This window comes from Cajanus cajan, chromosome 5, assembly GCF_000230855.2.
Source record: "Cajanus cajan strain Asha chromosome 5, NIPB_CcT2T_4, whole genome shotgun sequence".
NCBI classification, from domain to species: domain Eukaryota; kingdom Viridiplantae; phylum Streptophyta; class Magnoliopsida; order Fabales; family Fabaceae; genus Cajanus; species Cajanus cajan.
The window spans coordinates 64,183,653-64,200,531 of record NC_138521.1 but is presented as its reverse complement, the minus strand read 5'-3'; the positions used below and the strand labels follow the sequence as shown (position 1 = coordinate 64,200,531).

General features: G+C 33.9%; 1 protein-coding gene across 6 annotated transcripts; it reads left to right on the top strand.

The window, feature by feature from the left end:
* The first annotated feature begins 2,654 nt into the window (after positions 1 to 2,654).
* Positions 2,655 to 16,608, top strand: LOC109810170 (formin-like protein 18). 6 transcript variants are annotated; one of them, XM_083075667.1, is made up of 18 exons: positions 2,658 to 2,982; positions 3,208 to 3,905; positions 4,883 to 5,104; positions 5,187 to 6,820; positions 6,922 to 7,045; positions 7,543 to 7,614; positions 9,018 to 9,116; positions 9,217 to 9,258; positions 9,456 to 9,536; positions 9,627 to 9,677; positions 9,788 to 9,869; positions 11,488 to 11,582; positions 11,794 to 11,865; positions 11,946 to 12,062; positions 13,461 to 13,529; positions 13,608 to 13,674; positions 14,117 to 14,412; positions 16,211 to 16,608. In XM_083075667.1, exons 1-17 carry the CDS (start codon positions 2,910 to 2,912, stop codon positions 14,278 to 14,280), a joined length of 3,762 nt encoding a protein of 1,253 aa, XP_082931793.1. In that variant the 5' UTR covers positions 2,658 to 2,909; the 3' UTR covers positions 14,281 to 14,412; positions 16,211 to 16,608. The 6 variants fall into 6 exon arrangements, with proteins under 6 accessions (XP_082931794.1, XP_020229155.1, XP_082931793.1 ...); XM_083075666.1 differs by lacking the exon at positions 16,211 to 16,608 and adding an exon at positions 14,607 to 14,848; XM_020373561.3 differs by lacking the exon at positions 16,211 to 16,608 and adding an exon at positions 14,512 to 14,848.
* The last annotated feature ends 271 nt before the right edge of the window (positions 16,609 to 16,879 follow it).

Here is a 16,879-nt window from a genome sequence, read left to right as displayed (position 1 = left end):
AACTTTTTAATTATAAAATAAAAAATATTTTGAAATTATAAAAAATACTTAAACGCATAAACTAATAAACAAGTAATTATATTTTATTAATTATTATCATATAAATTGTATTTTAAATTAAAATCTCATAATTAATGGCTATTCATACTAATGTATATATATATATAGATGACAATATAAAAAATTAAATTTAGAAAAATGCATTCATAAGTCATTCTTGAATGACAATAACACTTTATTTTTCTCTCTTGGATAACATCAAATATTAATGTCTTAGATTTTAGTTTCGGTCTAATTAAATTCTACTATAGTCATCTTATTTGCAATGCTTCATTGTATTAAGGAATATCTCTATAGTTTAGTTTTCCAAATATTATTATTTCTCTTTAACTAACTAAAACATTTTTTTAAAGGATAAAATCGTGATATTCTAACGAAACCCAAAATAAATTATACTTTAAATACGGTGAACTTAACAATATCAATGAATTTACGATAAAAACAATAATTATATTTTAAACTCTTAATTTTATGTTTTATATTTTAGGCTTCTTACATTATTGTTTTTCTTGCAACATTCATTTTTATTTTGTTTTAATCTTTTTTATGTACATATAAAAAAAAACACCAACTCAATTAATGTTTAGTGGAGTAGAGAGTTATAACAATTGAGTCTAATTAAGTTAGTGATTGGTCACAATATAATAATATGATCTATAAGTTATGAATGATTACATTGACGAGGTCTAATTCAAATAGTTAAATAAAGTATGTGAGTTGTTGTAAATTTCTTTAATAACAAGTTCATTCTCATGGATGAAAAAATAAAATTATGTATAATTTTTAAGATATTAGTCGAGAACGATAATCATATATAAACATGTCAAAATTGTCTTAACATAATAAGTCAAATTAGATTAAACTTTTTTAATTTAAGACTAAAAAATAATTAGATCAATTTAAATTATTCAAATAGACTAAACGATCTAGATTAGGTTAATAATATTCATTATTGAATCCTATTAAACTTATTTAATTGAAAATTGTCATCATTATATATATTTTTTTTACAAAAATACATAGAAAAATATGAAGAAAAAAAAAACTTAACAAGCCAACAGAGCATGCTATATCATCAAATTTGTGACTCATGAAAATCGACTGCTTCTCACACTTTGACCCACCACAAGACTCATCAAATTAAAATATGAATGCATTTGAAATTAAAAGTGCAAAATATAATTACATTTAAAAGACTAAGATGCAAGGGAACGTAGATACAGCCTTAACATAAAGGTACTTTAGAAGAAGTCATACCAGAGTTCACCCTAAAGATTGGATCAACTATTTAAGTTATCTCTATATTTCCTTCTCTCTGAATTTTGGTAACGGTAAGACAGTATACAAGCCTTGCAACCAACCAAAGGATGTTAGTTCCAATGTTTATCACATACACATTAAGGAAGCATTGAAACAGAGATGGTCCTCAAACAAGATTCGGTCACTGGCATAGATTTGTTGAAAATAAGTTTAAAGTTATAGATCAAAATGGCCAACCCAAAAACAGTGCTAATTGTTTAACAATTAACGAGCCATAGAAGTTTTAATTATAGGTAGTTGTGTTGGTGAAGTTTGTTGGTGGATTCTTGTACGAATCTTCAAACATGTGCTATCAAACTCAAATGCTCACTTTCTAAAATACTGCTACTTAATTATCACGTGAGTTGTTTGGTGGTCCAAACTCCAAAGTTAGTGTCTTATAAGGCACTAAAATTTATATGTGCCTTAACCGAACGAACCCCTTTATTTATTATTATGTAACTTTCTCCTCGTTTTCTGACAACACAATATATATGTTCCCCCTCCTCTCTTCTTTCCCTTTTTAATTTTAATCCTTGATAAAGCTTCAACCAGAATAATTGCTCTAACTGTAACCAATTTCCGATCAAAACCCCGTTTCTTTATCTCATAAATTCTGCAAAATAACTTGGTATTTCCAATTATTCCGCTTTACGGCTCTAGTTTTTGCATTTGCAATTCCGAATTCGAAAATAAGAATATAACATTTGCTCAATAAAAAGTGGCGCGTACCTTTGTTTATAACTTTGAATTATATTCCACAATGATAAATTTGAGTTATTTATATATATATATATAATAAAATAAGAGAAAATAAAGTACATGTATCGATGGTATATAAATTTTTATATTATCAAATTATAAATTGTGGTATATTATAAATATATTAATTTTGATAATAATAATTTTAAAATAAATGCAGTAAATCTTAAAAGTAATATAATAATAATAATAATAATAGTAATAGTAATAATAATGCAATAAAGATTTTGTTATTTGATATGATATAGTCTTGGGTCGAGGCATCTAGATGGAAATCCCACGTGCCGGTGGTAACAGCTAAAAACAAATACTCATCCAGCAATGATGGACACACGTGTCTCGCCAGAGGGAACTGAAGACTGTTACATTACGGGAAAGTTTTCCGGAAACGGAAAACTAGAGTAATTAGAATTAAGAAATTACCCGTCATGGATGTCGTGTCGGATGGAGAGGTGTCCACGTCAGCAACCGGTTACTCTGTTAGTCGGTTGGTAAATCTGAGCTGCAGTCTTATGGGAAAAAAGGCAAACGGACCCATCACCCCCACAATCCTTTCCTTTTCTTTTCACTGAAAAACAAAAAAGAGAGAAACAGAAGCAAACATAAATCCAAACTCTCTTTTCGTTCGTTCCCGCATTGTTCCGCGAAACCGCTGCTTCGCCATTTTCTGCCGTAAAGCTTAAGGCAAATCCTTCCACCTTTTCCCTTCCGCTGAATGAGAATTTCTGGTTCTCGAATCCATCGCCTGCGATAGGGTTGGCGAAGCCTGAATCTGAAGCTTCGCGGACATGGCTATGCTCCGCAAATTGTTCTTCCGCAAGCCTCCTGATGGCCTCCTCGAGATCTGCGAGCGAGTTTACGGTACTTTCTCTCTTTTTCTCATTCTCATTTTCTGAAAAATGAATTCGCAATTGACGATTCAAGGAACGTTAGATATCTCTGTTTGATTGCTTGGAAAAGCGGCAATGAACATGAACGGAATCTGTTCAATTTGAATTTAGCTTGTTATTGTTATTATTATTAGGACTTAGGCTCGAGTTAGTGATTGTTTTTGGAATTAATAATTGAAATTTACCGTGAATGTAGTTTTTGATTGTTGCTTCACCACGGATGCTTGGAATGAAGAGAATTACAAAGTGTACATGGATGGGATAGTTCGTCAGCTTAGGGAGAACTTGCCTGATGCTTCGATTCTGATTTTCAATTTCCGCGAGGAAAATATGAAGAGTCAGATGGCAAATATAATGTCTGAGTACGACATTACTATCATGGACTACCCTCGCCACTACGAGGGTTGTCCCGTGCTCAAAATGGAGCTCATCCACCATTTTTTGAGGTCTGGTGAAAGCTGGCTTTCGCTTGGCCAGCAGAATGTGTTGTTGATGCATTGTGAACGTGGCGGATGGCCCGTTTTGGCTTTCATGTTGTCTGCATTGTTGATTTATAGGAAGGTTTATACTGGGGAGCAGAGGACTTTGGATATGGTTTACAGGCAGGCTCCGCACGAGCTTTTGCATTTGTTGACGCCCTTGAATCCAGTCCCTTCGCAACTGAGGTATCTGCTGTATGTTTCCAGGAGGAATGTCGCTATAGATTGGCCACCCCTGGACAGGTCACTCATGTTGGACTGCGTCATTCTTAGATGCTTCCCAAACTTTGATGGGGAGGGTGGTTGTCATCCTCTGTTTAGAATTTATGGACAGGATCCCTTTAGTGCTGATAAAAATCCAAAAATGTTGTACTCAACGCCAAAGAGAAGCAAAAATGTCCGGGCCTACAAGCAGGTATGTGAATTTACCTCATGCTTCCAAATGGATTGCTCTGAGTTCTAGTGCCTCCTCTTTCCGGAGCTTGAACTCCTCTTTCCGGATTTACAATTTGTTGGTGATGTGATTTCGGAGCCTGCACTTCTTTATAGGAGGCATGCACTCATTGCATTTAGCATGAAAACTAGTACCCTAACATTTTGGCAGATAAGATAATTGTTTAGTAGATAAAAAGACTATGGTGTTTCTGTTATTTTGCCGAAAGTTGCTGAAATCTATCAGTAGCTATGTTCTTGAGTTTACTTGCTATCTCATCAATTGTGGCTAACAGGCTCAGAGATGTAATAGGGATAAATATCTTCATTTTCCTCCTTCAATGCTGATTTCAATTAAGGCCATTCTGACTTGTAGAGTACTTTATAAATTGTCTTATACAACTTCAGAATGTTTAAACTTTAAATTATAAACCATTCACTTGCAGCTCAAACTTGTTTTTCTAGTTATTGAGTTGAACTATGATAATTATGTTTTGATAGCTTGAACCTTTGAACATATCCATGTAGCAATACTGATGAACTGCATGTAGTTATTTATTCCTCCTTGAAAAAATATGAGAGCTTCATTCAACATGAGTCTTAGTTTTGATCCAAGAGGCTGCGCTTGGCACCAATATCCCAAAAATGTAAAAGAAAAAAGAGGGAGAAAATACTTGTAGGAAGAAAGGGGAAATAAGTTTGTATAATCTATGTTCAGCATTTAGGAGATCCTAGTCAAGTTTCAATACACCTTATGCTTCTAGGCCTTACAAAGTGCCCAATTGAGTTCAGAATGGGCCCGTGTTCTTTAAATTTTAATAAATATTTTTCGTATGTTGAAATTTTTACTGTTCTAATTGATATTGTTGATCAACTTATTTATTCTTGCCAGCAAGATGCATCTAGAATCTGATCTTTCTTGTGTAATTGTTGTGCAATTTTGTTGCTATCGTGTTGCAGGGAGAGTGTGAACTTATTAAAATCGATATCAATTGCCATATTCAAGGAGACGTTGTCATTGAAGGCATTAACTTGAATGGTGACATGGAGCATGAAATGATGATGTTTCGAGTTATGTTCAACACAGCTTTTGTTAGATCTAATATTTTAATGCTTAACCGGGATGAAATTGACATTTTATGGGATGCTAAAGATCACTTTCCAAAAGATTTTAGAGCTGAGGTACTAGTTTTCAACTATAATCATGTTTTTGATTGCATATTCCTAACATTGAATTTATTTTTTTGGTTTATGTTTGTATAAGATCCTTTTCTCAGAGATGGATGCTGCTGCAGCAGTTATTGCGGATAGTACCTCATGCTTTGAGGAGAAGGAAGGACTGCCAATGGAAGCATTTGCCAAGGTTCAAGAGATCTTTAGCCATGTAGACTGGATGGACCCCAAGGCAGATGTTGCACTAAATGTGCTCCAACAGATAAGTGCTTCAGCTATGAATGACAGATTGGAAACAATTTCTGATCAGTATGCAGAAACTAGCCCTTTATTGCATGAAACAAGTCCTAGAACGCCTCAGGGATATTTGAATGAAGAGAGACAGTGTTTATCCTCAACTAAGAGATCCTCAGATAATGATATGAGTAGAAAAGAGGATAAGACCAACAAGGTCGAAGGCATGCCACAACAAGGTCAAGGATATCAAGAGACAACCAAATCTTTTGAAAGAACCTTGCAATCTAATAAATGTCCAACAGGACCTACAAATCTTGGCATAAAACTGCATGCACCACATCCTGCCTTGTCTAGTTCTGTTGATACTTCTTTTTCCCCTCGAACACCTCCCTTGGGGCCTCGATCCATTGGTGCTAAAGAAGTTCATGATTCTCCTCTGCAAACGGAATCACCCCCCTTGCAATCAAAACACCAATCACAAGACAGAAGTCATTCACCTAATTCTATCCATACACCTGGGACCCAATCCTCATCCACTATTCATAGTAAGTCACCAGCTGACGCCATTTCCTATCCTTCAGCTTCAGCATCTACTTCAACTCATCCATCTCCTTCACTTTCTTCCAAAAATGTGAATGAGATTCCTCCTATTAGAACAAGATTAGAGTCTTCCCCTTCACGACCTCCAACTCCACCACCTCCTCCTACCCCTCCACTAAAGGATCATAGACTAGTTCAAGCTAAACCTCCTCCACCTCCTCCCCCTCCAAAAACAGAACAACTTGTTAAAGTTGGACCACTTCCTTCTCCTCTATCTCCTATGAACGTGGAGCCACAGGTTAGAGATGGACCCTCTCCGCCCCCTCCCCCTCCTCTAAAAGAGGAGCAACCTGTTAGATTTAAGCCTCCTCCACCTCCACCACCTCCTTGTCTCTCTGGGAAAGTTGCAGGTTCTACTATAGTACCACCACCACCACCACCACCTCCACTTTCCTATGATCACACTAATTTTTCATTGCAAAAGTCTCCAGCTGCTCCTACAATACCTGCTGCTCCACCTCCTCCTGGGGCACCTGCTCCTCCACCTCCTCCTGGGGCACCAGTTCCTCCCCCTCCTCCTGGGACACCTGCTCCTCCCCCTCCTCCTGGGGCACCTGCTCCTCCCCCCCCTCCTGGGGCACCTGCTCCTCCCCCTCCTCCTGGGGCTCCTGCTCCTCCACCTCCTCCTGGGGCACCTGCTCCTCCACCTCCTCCTGGGGCACCTGTTAAAGGAGGTCCTTTTCCATGGTCTCTTCCTGGGAGTGGTGATGAAAATGTGTCAAGCACAACGGGACCTTCACCAACTAGCTCAAAGGGACGATTTCTATCACGTACGGTTACCTCAAAGAATAACGCCAAAAAGTTGAAGCCATTGCATTGGTTGAAATTATCAAGAGCAGTGCAAGGAAGTTTGTGGGCTGAGACACAGAAATCTGGCGAAGCTTCCAAGTAATGTTGATTGGCTAGGGTGTTTCATTTTTTTTCATGACAGATTACCCTTCTACTATTCTAGTGTTTTACCTTCCTCTTCTTTTATTATCTTAATGTAGGGCCCCAGATATTGATATGTCAGAGCTTGAGCATCTCTTCTCAGCAGCAGCCCCAAGTTCAGGTGCTGCCAAAAAGTCAAATGCCCAAAGCTCATCCGGGCCTAAATCTGATAAAGTGCAACTGGTAATTTAGCTTCAGTTTGCAGCAACACTAAGACTGGGTGTGAATAGGTTCATAATCTACTTGTTTATATCTGAATGTGATGGGAAAATGCAAGAAATGTGATAGTTCCTAGTAGTGATAACCAGTGGTTATCGTTTTATGTGGTTCTATATAACCATAAAGTTGTAAATTGAGTCATCTGTCAGCTTTTCATTGACCGACACTTTTAGAGTTGACAAACAGAAGTATCAAAATTAATGTTGACAATTACTTTGGAAAATTTTGTATGATAATTTTATTATATAACCAATCCATCTTAAAACCAGTATTGTCTGTGGTAGTTTCTCCCTTTCACATATTATAGAACTATAGGATTTCACTTGTATAGTGCAATGTGGGAAGAAATGAGTGTTTATCTGTGTGGTGTAGTTCCAATATAGATTCTATATATTTTGTAGCCATGACACATTTATCATCCTTTTGATTTTGATTTAGATTGATATCATCTCTCCTTGCAGATTGAGCATAGGCGAGCATATAATTGTGAAATCATGCTTTCAAAAGTGAAAGTGCCATTACATGATTTAGTGGTGAGATTTATGTTACATTTATGGTCTCTAATAATGTGGTGAAGAAAGGCAAGTACTACTATTAAATAATATGGAGTGCTAGTTAATAAAAAATGATTTGATTGACAATTGAATGACAGTTTTGTTCTATTGATTCAGAATCCATCTAGTATTTAATATTGATTTGTTTTCATTGGAAACTATGAACGTTGGCATCACTTTTATAACACAACTATAGAGAAGATGGTATACTTGTCCTTCTCCTTCTCATCCTGTTCTTGTTTTGGATTACTGTTTTTAATTTGTGTTTTGATTTTCTTTACCTAAATAGCATTACCTTTTTATTGGAATAGAAATTTTCTATCTTGTGGTTTTCAGTTCCCTTTGACACAAATGAAGGACCCGAATGTTTCAACTTAATTCCTTTCTTTCAAACTTGTACTTCTGTAGCATCCTGAGGACACGTTGGTTTGTGCATGTATTTTTAAAAAGTGCTTTTCATTAAAAGATAATTTAAAGTTTTACAATGATTATGTATGTTTTACGAAGGAACCCTAAACCTAAAAAAGACGTTTTTAGTGCTTTTGCTAGAAGTTAAAATTAAAAATAGTAAATTTTGAAAAGAAAATCAATAAAAAAATGTATTAATTATAGAATCTCTCTGTTTTTTTAATTTTACACTAAACGAGCCTTGACATTAGTAAATTAGCTGGAACTGTTGTTAATCATGGAAAAAATGTATGAAATAATTGTTCTGTGCTGTGATTTTGGACTATAAGAATGCTATTTAGGAGCACAATTTCTTGGTGTTGGATTGAAGACTAAAGTGAAAGAGAAATGTCCATGCTTTTATATGAAATATCTGTAGATTTTTTTTACAATTTCCTTAAACCATATTTTTGTGTTTTAAAATTCAGTCAGTATATGCACTCAGAGATAGTACTATCTATCTACTCCTTTATCATCAGGATTTTTATATACCCAGATAAAGGCTGCACAAAAAACCTTTATCATCAGGATTTTTTTTCTGGTAAGGAGAAAGATTGAGTTGGGTTGACTTAATCTTTTCAACAATATTATTTTGTACACCAATAATGGACTTTCATAAAAAGATTTTTATTTTAGAAATGCTTGTCTAGATATCTATATAACCCTATTATGAAATGAAGTGAAAATAATGTGCCTAAAGTTTATGCTTCTAAACAAGGGTGGAAAATTATATAGTTTTCAGTTATTGTGCTTCTTTTTAGCTGCGTCATAAAATAGATGAACATAGATGAACAATGGCTGGGACTTTTGCTAAGTTATACGTTTCATTTACCATTTTTTTCAAGTCCTGTTCGTGTCATGGAATTATCTAGTTGACTTGATATGTGCTGATAAGAGTTTTTATTCATTAATAATAGCTTATTTGGAATTTTCAGAGCTCAGTGCTAGAACTGGAAGAATCAGCACTGGACACTGATCAGGTTGAGAACCTCATAAAGTTTTGTCCTACAAAAGAGGAGATGGAATTACTCAAGGTTGGGAGATGACTATGGTTAATAATTATGCCGAGTTCAAATTATAATGAATCTTCTATTTCTTTTTCAAAATTTCATAACTCCATTTATTCTGACACAGGGTTATAATGGGGAAAAGGAGAAGTTAGGGAGATGCGAACAGGTAGGGTTTCTCGATTTTTGGCCTAGTGCTGCCTATATTTTGGATCTTTTCTTTAGAGCTCAAATTGTATGAATATTTAAATTTTAGCATTGCTTACACAGTTTTAAGTGTAATTGCTATCTTCAATGGCAGAGACTGCATTTCTACCTTCTCTTAGCATGGACCTTAATTATATTTTCATAAACTTTTCATTACAGTTCTTGATGGAATTGATGAAAGTACCACGAGTGGAATCCAAGCTCAGAGTTTTTTCGTTCAAGATTCAATTTCACTCTCAGGTTGAAATACTGCTATATTCATGCATCCTTACCGGAAAAAAAATGGCTTTACACTTATTTCCAGTTTGACCCTGTTAATATTTTCTGTAGGTTTCTGACCTTAGAAATAGCCTGACTGTTGTGAATGCTGCTGCAGAAGAGGCATGATATCTTACTTTTTACTGAAATATCTTGTTGCAACATGGTTCCTTTCTCTCTTTTTCAACGAGGAATAACATTTTGGATGTTGAGATTTTGTTTCCTTTTTCCAGATCAAGAATTCTGTCAAATTAAAGAGAATTATGCAAACAATACTTTCTTTAGGAAATGCTTTGAACCAAGGAACTGCCAGGGGTATGTTTAAACAAATATATATAGAAGTAGATAGATGCAATATGATTACATGAACCATTTATGTTTATAACACAAAGAAAAGTACCATCATTTTTAAGAAATATCTGTATTTTATGGCCTATGTGCATGACACACCTTCATTAGACAGACTTTTTCTTCTTCTACTCGATAGTGTGATCTAGTATGTGTAAATACACATTTTTGTTTTCTTTTCCTGTTGCATTTTACTTTGTAATAGTAAACTTTGCGCACTTAGTATTTTCTTTTCCTATTGCATTTTACTTGCACATTTTGCTATCGAAATTTCATGACTTCACTAATTTTCCAACCTGATTTTTTAAATTTGCATATTTTGTCACCTAATTTTCAAATTTTCACATATTTTATCATTCTATTAATTGACTATTGATATGGCACGTTAACTGTTAATATGACATATTGATTGTTAACATGACACATAATATCATATTATCATTTGTATGTCATGTATCAATCTACATCAACATCAACCATTAATCTGTTACATCAACAATCAATTAGTAGTATAAGACAAAAAAACTAATTGAGTGATGTGCAAAATTTTGAAACTTTTATAGAAAAATATGCAAATTCGAAATTTAAGTGACAAAATTCACAAAATCATTGAACTTTGGTGGAAAAATGTGCATTTAAGTTTAATTTATTCTTCTTGGAGGGTATGCCTAATGGTCCTTTTTTTATTAGTTAATTTCAAAAAATAAATCCATTAGTGTGATCTGCATCCTTTCTTTCCTTGATAATGTCTTCCCCGTACTTTAGATACAAATGATTTATTTGTTAATCCTCCATATTATCCATTTTAATGTGGGGAACATCATGTTCACCAATCTTATTACTACGTCAACTAATATTCTCAGATGTGCATACAAATTAAAGTCTAGGTTTAGATAAACTTATCCATTAAATATTTATAAGAGAAAAATATGAAAGATAAATGAAATAAACTTCTAACATAGGTTTAATTTAGCTATGGATAAGTTCAAATAAACTTTTATAGAAACTAATATAAAATAACTGTTATATATTAGCTTATATATAAACTAATTTTAATTTATAGGAAACATTTATTTTATTTATTTATATTTTTTATTATTATTAGTGTTTGAGAGTTTTATTCAAATAACTTAAGACCAATTTAGCAAAAAATAAACTATATAAAATGAATGCATATGTCCTAGACCTAATCAGTATAATGATACTAAAACTTTGGTTTTGGTATTTTACCTCTCCCTAGTATATATGAGTTTCACCGTGAAAACATTACATAGGGTTAGGGGGATAGAATATAGATATTGTATATTTTCATTATTCTAAATGAAAACAAAATAAATTAATGGGATTGAAAAGTGGGTTGTTATGTAGTTGATTAAAAGTTTGTAAATGTTTACAATATTTCATTAAAAAAGTGTAGCTAAATAAACGATGAATGAATTTCATTGGAACCATCGGTTTTTTCCTAAACATATTTGCTGATAACTAAATAATTTACATTTGCATGATTTTTGTTTTAGCTTTTGTCTTAATTATTCATTTCCTTTTAACCAATCTCCTATCTTGATATTCTCCGATCTTCTTTTAGGTTCTGCTATTGGATTCAGATTGGATAGCCTTCTTAAACTCACTGAGACACGTGCACGGGACAGGAAGATGACTCTCATGCATTATCTTTGTAAGGTACATGTCGTTATTTATTTCCTTTTGTTTTCTTTTATCTTTCCTTTTTTTCTTAAAAAGAAAAAAAGAATGATGATGAGTTTTTTCTGAGCTATGGAGTCACTTCTGATATTAAATTGGGGTAAAGCTATGATTTATCATCTTCTGATATTAAAATGATTATGAATGTTCATTTTTTAATGCATTAATCTGATACTGTGCGTGAACATAGGTGCTAGTTGACAAACTACCGGAAGTTTTAGACTTCTCCAAGGATCTTGCTAACCTAGAGCCAGCAGCAAAGGTTCTGGACTTCTCAAAGGCTCTTCAGTCCATTATGTTGATAGGCGTTGTACTAAAACTGACTGAATTTATTTGATGCAGATCCAATTAAAGTTTTTGGCTGAGGAGATGCAAGCTTTAAACAAAGGATTAGAAAAAGTGGTACAGGAACTATCAACCTCTGAAAATGATGGGCCTATATCAGAAAGTTTCCGCAAGGTATAAGCATCATGCCTTTACTTGTACTTTATTTGATTCACCAACTCTTGCCTTTTCTTCTTTTCTTAAATTGCCCTTGTTCATGTTCACTGATTCAAGTTTCACTTTCCACAAAAGAAATTATCTTAATTATTTGTGAAGTGTATATATATCTACATTAATTGAAGTCAATTGAGTTTGCAAACATGTCTGTAAAAGAAAGACTATTTTCTTTGAGTCCCTTTTCTGTGGAGGCAAATATTTTGAGGCTTGTCTGCAAGACAGTCAAAATGGAGATTTTACTTCGTATCAAAAGGCGAGCGGAAATGGTAAATCGTGAGATTATGACACTGATTCTATATATAGACACAAATCTCCTACAAAAATCAGCCAATGTTTTTTATGGTAGATATTTTATAACAATATATATATATATATATATATATCTACCATAAAATAAATAAGAAATTAGCCTTTAAATCACTGCAAACACATAAGCTTAAATCGAATCCACAAGTCACGTGCACGTGCAACTCACAAAATGACAACTTAAGCTTAAGTAGTAACAAATTAACCAGACTAAAATACAAAACAAGTTTTCAACAAGTGACAAGACATATAAAACTTCAACATTTAAACATCAACCTCTTTAGCTTTAGCAGACATTTTCAGCGCCACAACACACACCAACCAAGACCAGACTCCAGAGCAGAACCAAAACCCATAACCCAGTTAAAAAACAGAGAGCCTCCTTGACCTTCACCGGCAACAAGATGAAGAGGAAGAAGGACCTTGAAACCCTCTTGGAACAAGAGGGAGCACAAGTACCCAACAGGGTTCCGAACAAGAAGAAGGAACAACAGAACAAACAGCATGGACAGAAGGTGGTGCAGCTTGAAACAGGAAAAAGAAGCACTAAGAACTAAGAGAAGGCAGCGTCAACCAGTCACCAGCGAGTTGTTTTGGAGAGTGCTAGTGTGTTTGGAAGACAATAGGACTCGCACACACGGTGAGAAAGAAGGTTTCGGGCACACAAAAGGAGGTTAGCTTGGGGCTTCATATGTGAGACAGTTTATTGGGCTTTTTTGGGGGAAAAGGGGGTTTAAACTCAACTCGCAAAGATCGCATGATCTTTCCATTTTTACGAGTAAGATCGATGATCCTACCCGATCCAACCAAACGGGTTTCATCATATAATTGGGATCTCAGAGGCAGTGAAAAATTGTAAGATCGTGTGACCTTATGATCAAGATAGCAATTCATGCTTTGTCTGTGATTGGTCCAATGTCAGAGTTTGCGAGTTCTGACTTTAGGAGAACAGCAGAAAGATAGAAAATGTGAATTACTTTTCTATTCGCTAAAAAATCTAATAAATTATATACATTGTCAGTCTTTAACTTCATTTTCTTTTTACCACAGAAATTGAAAGATTTCCTGTGTTCTGCTGAAGCTGAAGTTCGTTCATTGGCTTCACTATATTCTAGCGTGGTAGGCTTTCTACATTATATTTAGATCTTTTAAAATCATATTAAGGTTATGCTTTACTCAGAGAGTGTATGTTTACAGGGTAGGAACGTGGATGCATTAATTCTCTATTTTGGTGAAGATCCATCTCGCTGCCCATTTGAGCAAGGTGTGTGTCTCTGTTTAAACTTCAAATTCAAATATGATACTCTTTCTTGATAGCTGATTTAAATGAGCACCCTATATTTGGCTTATGCTAATTATATTTTTAGCTTTGTACTTCACTGAAATTATACCTTCCAAAAAGTAAGAGCATGGATTCTTCACTTGGCTGCATTTATGTGAATGTTTATGTTTTTTATGAACTGCCTTTATTTTTTGCTTCCAAACTATCAATTGAATAACTGCATTCTGAAACTAAAAACTGATAGTTTCGTGGCATGCAAATTCTTTCAAGTCTATTCTGGAACCGGATGCAAAGCTTTACTGCGATCCCTTATATGGGAAGAAATCATAAGTGCACTTCCCCCTCCCATGGTGTACTGATATCGATGCCTCTACTTGTACTATTATACTACTAATTCCTGTAATTATTTTTGAATTTTCTGCAGTTGGGTCAACTTTGCTCAACTTTACTAGGATGTTCAACAAAGCCCATGAAGAAAACAGCAAGCAGCTAGAGCTCGAAATGAAGAAAGCAGCAGAAAGTGAGAAAAAGAAATGCGAATCAGAAAGAATTTTACCTACAGCTATCCGGACTGGCAATGTCAAATAAATGCTACTAGTTTCGAGAATCAGTATATACTCTAACATGACTAGGAATTTGACTGGACAAAATCGGGTCTGGTGTGATAGTAGCTGACATTGATAACCAAAACGGAGAACTGCATTGCACTGCAAACGTTAGGTAACCCTTTAAACCCATAGCTCACTGTACATCTTTTTTTGATTGTCATTCTCCTTCCTCACAGTTATTGTTATATTTAATAATTGTGAATTATAGCAGAAATGATGTAGCTTGCGCGAGTTGTGTTATTTACCAGACAACCTGACTGTCAATAACCTGGTGTAATGGTTTGCTTATTGCAATACCATTGTTAGGTCTCAGGTTCGAGACACGATATATCCTCATCAGACAACCTGTATATATCTTCCTCTTCCCTCTCTGCTCAGAAACTGTAGGATTGTAAGTATTTCCAGGAGACCTAGGCATTCATTATTAATTTTTCCTCTCCTCGTCAGGCTTGGAACTCTGCTAACATTGATTTCACATATGTAACGCAATGCTTGATATCTTGTACTCTTTTTGTTAAGTAATGAGATATCTTCTTGTATAGCTCGTATATGATCTCTTTTTCCTAATTAAATATCTTCTTAGGTACACCAAAAGCATGGGAAATTTCTTGCTCGGTATTTTCTTTATTTATTTTTTGACTCGTTCTTGCTCGGCATTATTGAATGTGTACTACCCCAGCTATAACAATAAAATATTGCTAAAGTTGGAGTTAGTTATGGCTCACATAATCAACGTGACAATATTAATACAAAACAATGAAGAATTCCTTTGTTGTCAGTTACTACTTACTACTTACTAGAGGTAAGAAATGATAACTTCATTTAAGGGTGTAATTATATACTGTAACATTTGTTGAAATGCTGGTAGTTTGAAGTTGAGTTTGAGTAAAAAGTAATGCTAGTGGAAATTTAAATCAACCTCTAGGTTTGTTGGATATTTGATGAGTATTTCGAAAGTTTTAAGAGTCAATAAGTCTCACAATTGCTTAAATGAGAAAATATCATATAGTTTTATTTTAATTCCGAATTTTATTTTATCTAAACAATTTTGCTACATGAGTTTTGATTTTGTTAAATAAATTTAAATATATGAATTATATTTTAAATTTTTATAAGTAATTTGAATCATGATATAAAGTTTTTATTTTAGTTATTGATAATTTTTAAAATGTTATTAAACTTAATTTAAAATAAAGACAAAAAAATAGATTGAAACAGACAGTTAAGAAAATTAAATGTATCTATAGTCTTTTACCTATTATAATGTCGATATCCACATTTTATTCCTACGTTTTTTTAGACAACTTTTTCACAATTACGTCTTCACCGCATTAAAAAAAATCCTCTTATTCATTAAATATAAAGTCTTTCATATTTTTCTTTTATTTTTCTAAATATAGAGAAGACTTTCCTTTCCGGTTTTGCCTAATAGAGGATAATTTGAGATAGTTGAGTGAAATTGGTTAGATTGTAAGATAATACATGAAATGTATATTCAAAAGAGAAAAAAATAGAGAATATTGATAATTTTTAATTGAGAGAAGGGAAATAGGAGATATTTTACATTCCAAATTTTGTAATTCCTCGCATAAAAATTATTGTTAAAATTAACTTTATCATATTTATTCTATTGCTCTTAATTTAAATAAGAGATAAAAATTTATTTTATGTAACACTTTATTTTATTTTTGAGAGAACACTTTATTTTATTATAGATTGATTTTTATTTTTTATGTTCAGTTATTTGTAATTTTTTTTTACCTTTTTAATAGACATAAGATTTGATATATCATAATAATTTATATATTAAGCATTCATAGTTACAGTGTTGCTGATAAGTCTTAAGAGGAGATTCCTAGGTCCAGGTTGGGTGAAGTTTAATGTTGATGCATATGACTTTTGCTTGATAGGTCTGAAGCTGGCTGTGGCGGTGTGGCCAGGAATGACAAAGGTTGGTGGCTGTATAGTTTGTGGAGGAAATTGGATTATGTTAATTTGTGTTGTTATTGTTGAGATGTGGGCTATTCTTTCTACCCTCGAGTATGCTTGGCTGATGGAAACTGACTCTCAAGCAGCAGCTCATGCTTTTTATTAGCTGTTAATCTGTTGAGGCAAGCCATCTCATAGTCTGCCTGCTTACTCGCATGATTTGAGTCTTTTGTCTCTCGTACCTCTGGATGGATGCTGCTGTCATTTAACAATGTTTTTTCTCCCCGCTTTTGCGGGTCCATAGTATCGGAAAAACAAAAGTCTAAATTTATTGAAAATAATTTATTCATATAAGAATAAAAATTAATTAAGGTTACTATTGCATTTGCATTGTGTAGAGATAGGCAGGCACGTGTAAATTGTAATTGGTGGGATGGTGGTAAGTGGTAACGTTGAAGATGAGGTCACAGCAGCAAACGACACGTCATGTGTGGTGTGCCGTTCAAGTCACGTGCCTTCAGCGGTAGGTGAACAAGTCTGTTTTCACAACCAAAAAATAAAAAAAACTAAAGAGAGATTAAGCACAATTAATCATTTATCTATCTTAATTAAAACCCCTACTTCTACCCGTTCTTTCCCTTTTTAATTTT